Below are 10353 nucleotides of genomic sequence, written 5' to 3' on the forward strand. Positions count from 1 at the left end.
GGATTGTAGGTGGGGGGAGTGAATGTACAGCGCTCTCTTCCACCTTCAATACCACGACTGAGGTGCCCTTGAGCAAGGCACCGAACCAGTGCCTTTGCAGTGGGCAGCAAAAATGGCTGCCCACTGCTCCGGGTGTGTGTTCACTGCTGTGTGTGTGTGCACTTTGGATGGGTTAAATGCAGAGCACTAATTCTGAGTATGGATCACCATACTTGGCCACATGTCACATCACTTTTAAAAAAAAAAAGTCTATTGGTTCCACAAACAGACTTGAAGAGTCTCTGTGTGTTAGTTATCCACTCTGATACAAAAGAGTGAACACAAAGTCCTGATTCTGTTTAAAATCTCAGGCCCCGGTCATAGCCCGGTCATCTTATGTACATACCATAGAGGGTCCTTCATGTCCTACTTCCTGTCATGTGATCTCTCACAAAAAGACTCACAGTTCTTTAAGACGAACACACACATGATTAAGAGGAGCTGCAGTTGTGTGTTTGTATCCTGAATAACTGCAGTGTTCTGTTGAGGATGTAGGGTGCTGCTGGTGAAGACGGTCGGCCAGGACCCCCAGGCCCTCAGGGTGCTCGCGGGCAGCCTGGAGTGATGGGATTCCCTGGACCCAAGGGTGGCAATGTACACAATAAAACTCTTGTCAATACATGTCTGTTTGTGTTACAGCAACTTGAATGTGTACATCACTGTTCTTTTTGTTATTAGTTTTGTTATTATGTAAACACGTTTGCATGTATTATTACTCTGCATCTTAATGACTATTTAATGACGGCAGTTCATATCAGGCGTCTTCCTCTCGCTGCAGGGTGAGGCTGGGAAGTCTGGAGAGAAGGGACTCGCTGGAGCTCCTGGTTTGCGTGTAAGTTGCTCCCTTTGCTTTCTATTATCCTCAACACATCTACACTGCGAAACAAAGGAACAGCTTGACTAATCTTCAAAGCGACTGAGCTTTGGTCAGAACTGCTGGTCCTTGTCATTAGCAGTGCTGAGCTCTCTTGGCAGGGTTTCTTGGTAATTTCTTTCTTCCAGGGCTAAAACGGTGGCTTGTTTTAAAGAAAACTGGACATTTGATTGTGTATATTTCCGTCAACTTTATAATTTTCCTAAACATACATTTGGATAAATAGTAATTTACTAAATGGAAAATAGTAAGTGAGATATTATAAAGAAAACATGCTATTTCCAAAACTAGTGATTGGCTTGTATTTCAAGTCAAGCCAAAGCGTTATGGTCATGGTCATGTACAATATAATTGAATACTTGAATGATTCTTTACATAGCTACAAACCAGTCGTTTGCCAGTGAATGTCGTCAGGGATGTAACTTGTGAATGTGCCAAAGTTTCGGTGTCAGAGAACTCTTTCAAACACATTGGAGAGTTTTGTTTCAGGACTGTGTGACACTGAGTGTGCCGTTATGTGTTGCACGCTGGTCTGGTGTGTCCTAGCGCTTTTAAAAAGACATTTATTGGCCTGCTTGCATAAAATAAAAATGTGGTTTTACATTTTGGTCGGAGTCCTGTAGAGGGGCTCATTAGTTGTCATTCATACTGCAGTGCACTTTTTTCCTCAGTCTCTAATTGTTTGACGGGTGAATTTGGTGGAAATCATCTTGACTCTCTGTCTGTCTATTATAGTAAACTGGATGTGTTTTGCACATTTCGTCATTCATCTTTGTGGCTTCAGTTGCAGATGGATAGAGGAGATACTGGTACTGATACTGGTCCACAACTGATAAAGTCATTTGATAGTTAAACGTCCAAAGCAATAGAGAAACACTTCCAGTTAACTAGAATCATTCAACATATTGAATGATGACCTGGAGAACTGAAAACACAGACCCTTGGCATTTTGACTTGATTCATTGATTCAGCTCAGATGTGTTGAGCATTATTATCCTGGAGTCTGGGACCCTGCCGGAGAGGAAGGTAAGCGAGGACCCAGAGGAGAGCCTGGTGCTCTTGGACCCCTCGGGCCGTCTGGAGAGAGAGTAAGACACAGCTTCTTCATGTCTGACCTGATCTTTTGTGCCTTCTATACGTCACCCATACGAGGAAATACAGTTACTCCGCTCTCTGAAGGCCTGCCATCGGTTAGATGGGGCTGGTGTAGTTCTTTGAGATGAAGCTTTACACTGCATCGTGTTATAAATTCTATTCAACAAGGATGACATGTTTTCTGCAGGGAGCTCCTGGTAATCGAGGTTTTCCTGGACAAGATGGTCTGGCTGGTCCAAAGGTGAGATGCCTCACATGTTCGTAATTCATATCACACGTACAGTCTTTCAGGAAAAATAGCATTTTACTGTTCAGAGATCATGTTAAGAAATTCTGGTAAATAAGTTCTGGCAATGTGCCTGGAAGAGAAGTAGCGTTACCAGTAAATTACTTACGAAGTAAAGTTCTGACAGCTGTGTTTCTCATGTCGCAGATGAAGGAAATGCAGTATAAAGGTAATTTCCGGTGATTGACATCAGAGAGTTTAGCGGTATTTTGGTTCCGATGTGTGAATGGTATCTTAACATTTGGCAGAAAGGGCAATTCAAGAATTTTACAGCAATCAACGAGATGTAATGTGTGACGGTGGCTTTTGTCAAAATGTCTTCCGCCATATGCAGCTCCGTGCCCTTCAGTCTAGACTCCATTTTACTACATTGCAAACAAATGATTAGTTAGCACATGGTTATGAAAGCATATCATGTATTACTTGATGACAGCATGAGTTCAGTTTCTGCCATTGTGTGGCGTGTGTTTGTGCTGCAGGGCGCTCTGGGCGAGCGTGGAGCTCCAGGAGGGTCAGGGCCGAAGGGAGCCAGCGGAGATCCTGGCCGGCCTGGAGAACCGGGTCTGCCTGGTGCACGGGTAAATCAGTCGATCTGTCTGCAGTGTGAACTCAAACAGGTTTGATACTGATTTTACATGCTTGTCATAATTCTGGCTATGCAGGGTCTGACGGGACGTCCAGGTGATGCTGGTCCACAGGGCAAAGTTGGTCCCTCTGTGAGTAGACGCTGTTTTACACAACTATTTTGTTTATATTTTGACAGTCTGCTCTTTAGATGTCAGCCTTAGACATCACAATGTACATGGAAAAAAAATAGTTGGTGAAGAAACTCAGACATTGCTTGTAAATCTTACAAATAATTACAAAGGAAGAAGTGGCAAGTGACATGAAACTTTGAAGCAGAAAGACGGAAGTAGACTTTTCTTCTAAATCTGTACTCCAGTAATCTTTGTTTTATTCAAAACTTGGAAAAGTAGCATAGTGAAATGGAAAAACATGTTCTTTGTGAACCAGCTCTTAGTCTGTTAAATGCCTAAAGTTTTTTGGGAAGTCGTGGCCTAATGGTTAGAGAGTCGGACTCGTAACCCAAAGGTTGGGGGTTCGTGTCTTGTACCGGCAGGGATTGTAGGTGGGGGGAGTGAATGTACAGCGCTCTCTCCCACCTTCAATACCACGACTGAGGTGCCCTTGAGCAAGGCACCGAACCAGTGCCTTTGCAGTGGGCAGCAAAAATGGCTGCCCACTGCTCCGGGTGTGTGTTCACTGCTGTGTGTGTGTGCACTTTGGATGGGTTAAATGCAGAGCACTAATTCTGAGTATGGATCACCATACTTGGCCACATGTCACATCACTTTTAAAAAAAAAAAGTCTATTGGTTCCACAAACAGACTTGAAGAGTCTCTGTGTGTTAGTTATCCACTCTGATACAAAAGAGTGAACACAAAGTCCTGATTCTGTTTAAAATCTCAGGCCCCGGTCATAGCCCGGTCATCTTATGTACATACCATAGAGGGTCCTTCATGTCCTACTTCCTGTCATGTGATCTCTCACAAAAAGACTCACAGTTCTTTAAGACGAACACACACATGATTAAGAGGAGCTGCAGTTGTGTGTTTGTATCCTGAATAACTGCAGTGTTCTGTTGAGGATGTAGGGTGCTGCTGGTGAAGACGGTCGGCCAGGACCCCCAGGCCCTCAGGGTGCTCGCGGGCAGCCTGGAGTGATGGGATTCCCTGGACCCAAGGGTGGCAATGTACACAATAAAACTCTTGTCAATACATGTCTGTTTGTGTTACAGCAACTTGAATGTGTACATCACTGTTCTTTTTGTTATTAGTTTTGTTATTATGTAAACACGTTTGCATGTATTATTACTCTGCATCTTAATGACTATTTAATGACGGCAGTTCATATCAGGCGTCTTCCTCTCGCTGCAGGGTGAGGCTGGGAAGTCTGGAGAGAAGGGACTCGCTGGAGCTCCTGGTTTGCGTGTAAGTTGCTCCCTTTGCTTTCTATTATCCTCAACACATCTACACTGCGAAACAAAGGAACAGCTTGACTAATCTTCAAAGCGACTGAGCTTTGGTCAGAACTGCTGGTCCTTGTCATTAGCAGTGCTGAGCTCTCTTGGCAGGGTTTCTTGGTAATTTCTTTCTTCCAGGGCTAAAACGGTGGCTTGTTTTAAAGAAAACTGGACATTTGATTGTGTATATTTCCGTCAACTTTATAATTTTTCTAAACATACATTTGGATAAATAGTAATTTACTAAATGGAAAATAGTAAGTGAGATATTATAAAGAAAACATGCTATTTCCAAAACTAGTGATTGGCTTGTATTTCAAGTCAAGCCAAAGCGTTATGGTCATGGTCATGTACAATATAATTGAATACTTGAATGATTCTTTACATAGCTACAAACCAGTCGTTTGCCAGTGAATGTCGTCAGGGATGTAACTTGTGAATGTGCCAAAGTTTCGGTGTCAGAGAACTCTTTCAAACACATTGGAGAGTTTTGTTTCAGGACTGTGTGACACTGAGTGTGCCGTTATGTGTTGCACGCTGGTCTGGTGTGTCCTAGCGCTTTTAAAAAGACATTTATTGGCCTGCTTGCATAAAATAAAAATGTGGTTTTACATTTTGGTCGGAGTCCTGTAGAGGGGCTCATTAGTTGTCATTCATACTGCAGTGCACTTTTTTCCTCAGTCTCTAATTGTTTGACGGGTGAATTTGGTGGAAATCATCTTGACTCTCTGTCTGTCTATTATAGTAAACTGGATGTGTTTTGCACATTTCGTCATTCATCTTTGTGGCTTCAGTTGCAGATGGATAGAGGAGATACTGGTACTGATACTGGTCCACAACTGATAAAGTCATTTGATAGTTAAACGTCCAAAGCAATAGAGAAACACTTCCAGTTAACTAGAATCATTCAACATATTGAATGATGACCTGGAGAACTGAAAACACAGACCCTTGGCATTTTGACTTGATTCATTGATTCAGCTCAGATGTGTTGAGCATTATTATCCTGGAGTCTGGGATTCATGAGGGGAAAGTGTTTGAACCACATGATGCGCCTGGTCTTGTGAAAGGACGTGTCATGCTTGGCTTTGGATAAAAGCTAAAAAGCTAAACTACAGCCATGGATAAACCTTTTTTTTGGGGGGGGATTTTCAGGTTATTTATGATGTAGTGCTGCGTCCTAATTCTGCTATCATGAACCAGTTTTGATTGGTGAATGATTATTCCTTGTGAAGTTGAAAACATTTTTTGGAAATATGCAGCATTTGACAATGCTTTGTGTGGCAATTTTGGTCTGGACAGGAGGCAGAAAACCCCATTAGGGCGTCCTAAATGATCAGAGCCTTGACATAAGTGACCTGCAGCACTATGAGGACACCCCTGTATCACTATTTCTGAAGAAAATACTGGCACAATAGTGCATTTAAGAGGCTGATCATACAACCAGCGTAATCAACCTCAGGGGTTTTCTCCAAAAGGTTTGAGGTGTTTTCCCAGTCGTCCAAGTGACTGTCTGTCTGATGCTGTAATTAGGTCAGCATTACAATATGTAGACAACAAGCAGCTGCACAAAGGCTCTTCACACCACAGCATCTTTCACACCTCAGCTTCAGTTCTGATCATGCAACACTCTGCACTGTCGTGATGGAGTGACTGATCTCTGTCCTCTGCAGGGTCTGCCCGGTAAAGACGGTGAGACGGGTGCTGCCGGACCCCCTGGACCTGCTGTAAGTGTGTCTGCACTATACACACGTGTCCACGTTACGTGTTTATGAATGAGAGACTGATGATGATGATGGGATGTTGACAGGGTCCTGCAGGAGAGAGAGGAGAGCAGGGTCAGCCCGGACCCTCTGGCTTTCAGGTGAGTGTGCAGATCAATGGACAAATGTTAACTGTTTCCATGCTAGTCTTACTCAAGTCAAGAAGAGTGTTTAACATCAGCGAATCAACCAACTACCTTCATTCATTTCTATGGGTTAAATCAGCTCTTTAAGGTAACAGTTGCAGGTTGCCTCTTTTTTACAGTGCAGAGTGTTTCACAGTCATTGTAAATTCACTGTCACGGCTTGTTACTTAACAGTTAACATTAACAATTCCAGCAACAGCAATATTATGAGAGATATTTATTTATTGTTATTTGTATAAAATCATTCTGTAGGCAAAGCTAATTATTCCCATCCATCTGGATGACTGTTGACGTCGATCTGTAATATTCCTGTTGATGGTAAATGATTGTGAACCCCTGTATGATCTTGTTCTTGACAACAAACTCATTGTGAGAAGATTCATGATTTGTCTACATTTAACAATTTATTTAGTTTAATTATCATAAATGAAGAAATGTAAACAATACTGAATATAAAGTTGTACTTACTCTTCAGTCCTCATGAGATCATTTCAGAATTTACAGGCGTTGATCAATGATTTATTGCTTTTGAAGTCATTTTCTTCCACTAACCTGAAGAAGATTCCCAGCTGAATTTTTTCATTCTGAATTGCATCACAGTTAATAGCCGACCGTGTTTTATAATGGATGAGCTAAGCAAATGATCTTTTACAGACATCATTTTTTGTACAGATATTTTGTTATTTGAACCATTTTGTGGCTACTTATCTTGGCCAGGACACTTCTGAAAAAGAGATTTTTAATCTCAGAAAGTTTATTTTCTGGAAAAATATGGACAATAAATCATAAAATCATCATGTGCAATAAGTGCCATCCCAACAGGGCATTAGTTCAGATTATGTCTTTGCACATTATGATACGGGACCTGTAACAGTATTATTATATGACATAATGAACAAATGAGTGACACGATTAACTGCTACTGGGAGTCTTTCTGAAAGAACTATCACTTAGGCTTCTGTATGTTTCAGGGAATCATCCAGGTCCTGCAAATAATACTAAGATTAATTGAGGTTACAAAGGACATCCTTTAAATAGATCTGTAGTGCTACTTGAAGATTTATTTTATCAATAAAATAATGAATAATTTAGTTTAACAACATGTTTGCATGTCAAAGCTTTGTGAACAAACCATTTTTTGATGTTTGTAGGGTCTGCCCGGACCTCCTGGCCCCCCTGGTGAAGGCGGTAAACCTGGTGATCAGGTGAGAGTTCCTGAATGTGGCAGCTTTGAAGAAGAGGAAACCTTGCTCTACATGTTATTCTGCTGGCTGCACTTAGATGTGTAATGAAGCCTCGTGTCTGTCTTTGCTCATTCAGGGTGTTCCAGGAGAGGCTGGTGCTGCAGGGGCCACCGGACCACGCGTGAGTCTCAACTCCATGCTTTCTCTTTGGTTTGTGATTACTCGGTATTGTCGTGTATTAAAATGCCCTGCGCCGCTTTTCCTCCTCAGGGTGAGCGTGGTTTCCCAGGAGAGAGAGGAGGTGTGGGGCCGCAGGGCCTCCAGGGGCCTCGAGGTCTTCCAGGAACTCCAGGAACTGACGGACCCAAGGTGAGCAGATCAGTCAGTCCAGTACAGCCAGGCATCACCATGATCACAATACAGCAAAATATACCGTACTGAGGTCTCAAATCCTGACTCACTCACATGCTTTATGATAACACATGCTGCAGCCTTCACTTAATGTGTGCTTCGAGATGCACTGAGCTTAAGGGTTAGATGTGATGAAGCTTGTAAAGATCTGGTGCTCCGTAGGGTGCCGTCGGCCCAGCGGGATCTCCTGGTGCTCAGGGACCTCCAGGACTACAGGGAATGCCTGGAGAGAGAGGGACATCTGGCATTCCTGGACCAAAGGGTGACAGAGTAAGTGCAACGGCAAAACACCTCTGTGAGATTTATTCAGCTCCACCCTCTATGAGACTAGGCCTGTGTCTTTTTTAAATGAAGAGAAACTCACGTTCATGAAACTCTGTTGATCCGTTACCTACTGCTTGATTATGAAGGTGAGATTCATCGATGCTGCAGCTGCCTTGCTAGGAGAATGTTATAAAATGACATATTAGAAAAGCACTAGTAAAGCATAATTGCTTATTTACTGCTGTGTGTGCAAACATCTGCGATGAAGTTGCTGTAATGGATATCAGTCATAAGATTTGACTGTCTGTGTATCGCAGGGTGACAATGGTGAGAAAGGACCTGAAGGAGCTCCTGGGAAAGATGGCACAAGAGTAAGAAGATTGAGCATCTTGTTTTTTCCTCTGATAGATACTAACACAGGGTTGATTTTTACATCTATGGATGGCTGGTGACTTTCAAGAGTGATGATGCACAGATGAATGCACTATCATATATTGGGCTCTATCATACCCCCGGCGCAAGTGTTTTTGCTTGTTTCAGCCTGACGCAGTTCTCATTTTCCCGTCCTGCGCCACGTTGTTTAAATAGCAAATGCATCTGCACCCATTTGTGCGCTCATGGGCGTGCTGGTCTAAAAAAGAGGTGTGTTCAGGCGCATTGTTGGCGCGTTGCTATTTTGAGGAACTGAAAACAGACTGCGCCATAGACCAACTCAAACCTGGTCTAAAGTCTGCTGCAATATTTTTTCTTTGTTATTTAAAGAGCGCGTTAGTAATATGCGCCTATAGGTGGGTGCACAATGTGCGTACATTTTGCTTATTACACACACAGGGGCGCGCAGCAGCACACAAACATTTTTAAAAATGAAAAATTACATTCCGCCATGGCGCGAGCACAACTGGCTCTTAAAGGGAATGGGAGATGAGACTCTGATTGGTTTATTGCACGTTACGCCCAAAAAACACCCATTACTCATTAAGAGAATAGGGACAACCCGTTTAGACCATGCACCGGGCGCGGCGGCCATTTTCCCGTCGTTAAACTAGCAAAAGTGGATTCGGACATGCCCTGAGTGCACCTGCGCCGTGCGCTTTAGACCATGCGCTTAGATCATTAAAATAGGGCCCAATGTTTGTGTACAGTATGTGTGCGTGCATGTGCAGTGTTGCTGTAAAAGCTGCTTCTCAAACTACTGCTGAACAGTGAACTACATACAGTATCTGATTGGTATACAAATGGCGATAAGAAGAAATATGATTAAGCCATACTTCTTGTGCAGTCTTCAAGCCACTGGACACCATTGGTCTACATGATATAACTAAATACATCAACCAAATGAATCCTGAAGAGCATGTGCGTGTTGCAGCGGGTTAACTGCATGAATATGCCAGTATGAGTTCAGTTCTGGATGAATGCATGTGTGAATTCATATGAGTGTGTGTCATTTCTGTCAAACTGCTCTTCTGTAGGGATGATAATAAGAGCCTTTTTTAATCATACTACTGAAGTTTATGAACAGGAGTGGATGAGAAAGCTGCTTTGTGTCTTTCCAGGGTTTAACGGGTCCAATCGGCCCCCATGGTCCTGCGGGACCCAATGGTGAAAAGGTACTAAAGTTATCAGTTTATTATCAGTTTGTTAATCTGTTGAACATCTAATATTAATCACTACCCCGTACATTTCTCAGGGAGAATCTGGACCTGCAGGACCGTCTGGAGCTGCTGGTACTCGCGGTGTTCCTGTGAGTCTCTCTCAAACTGTATCAGTGTTCAGAGACCTGTGTTCAGAATAGTGCCATTTATCTACTTTCTATACTTTCCACATTGAAGTCAATATATTTTTGCAACTTGCGTATGTAACTCAATGCATGCAGTGATCTTCTGTTGCTCAAACTTTATACCAACCTCTGAATTTACATGCTGAGAAGTTTTATCTGTCATACAGTTTTGTCATTCTGTATCTCACTTAATACACCAGACATGATATGACACACACCAGATCTCTGGATCATTTAGATCTGATATATTTGTATATGCTTTATACATATGTACTTCTAGGAGAAGAGTGTGACATGAGTAACCTCTATAATCTAAACACTATTTTAGCTGATGGCATGGCATCATTATTGTACATACAGTATAAAAATGTACTAGTATGATATAATAAAACTGAGGCTTTATGTTTTTGACAGGGTGACAGAGGAGAGACTGGTCCTTTTGGTCCTGCTGGTTTTGCTGGTCCACCTGTAAGTACAGCAATGCAATCACT

The 10353-nt window shown here is 42.5% G+C and overlaps 1 protein-coding gene across 2 annotated transcripts in view; it reads left to right on the top strand.

The window, feature by feature from the left end:
* The window catches only part of LOC107715436 (collagen alpha-1(II) chain-like), a 45595-nt gene that overhangs the window by 20796 nt on the left and 14446 nt on the right, over window positions 1-10353 (top strand). Inside the window, exons 24-39 of one of the 2 annotated variants that reach the window (XM_016521582.1) lie at window positions 1967-2001; window positions 2196-2249; window positions 2774-2872; window positions 2957-3010; window positions 3949-4047; window positions 4232-4285; window positions 5991-6044; window positions 6128-6181; window positions 7378-7431; window positions 7547-7591; window positions 7681-7779; window positions 7984-8091; window positions 8403-8456; window positions 9639-9692; window positions 9773-9826; window positions 10277-10330. In XM_016521582.1, the coding sequence (XP_016377068.1) occupies window positions 1967-2001; window positions 2196-2249; window positions 2774-2872; window positions 2957-3010; window positions 3949-4047; window positions 4232-4285; window positions 5991-6044; window positions 6128-6181; window positions 7378-7431; window positions 7547-7591; window positions 7681-7779; window positions 7984-8091; window positions 8403-8456; window positions 9639-9692; window positions 9773-9826; window positions 10277-10330 (1025 nt within the window). Of the gene's footprint in view, window positions 1-534; window positions 634-817; window positions 872-1966; window positions 2002-2195; window positions 2250-2773; window positions 2873-2956; window positions 3011-3948; window positions 4048-4231; window positions 4286-5990; window positions 6045-6127; window positions 6182-7377; window positions 7432-7546; window positions 7592-7680; window positions 7780-7983; window positions 8092-8402; window positions 8457-9638; window positions 9693-9772; window positions 9827-10276; window positions 10331-10353 lie in introns of both variants that reach the window. The other variant, XM_016521581.1, reaches the window with a different exon arrangement.

This window comes from Sinocyclocheilus rhinocerous, unplaced genomic scaffold (assembly GCF_001515625.1).
Source record: "Sinocyclocheilus rhinocerous isolate Xijiao unplaced genomic scaffold, SAMN03320098_v1.1 scaffold2465, whole genome shotgun sequence".
NCBI classification, from domain to species: Eukaryota; Metazoa; Chordata; class Actinopteri; order Cypriniformes; family Cyprinidae; genus Sinocyclocheilus; species Sinocyclocheilus rhinocerous.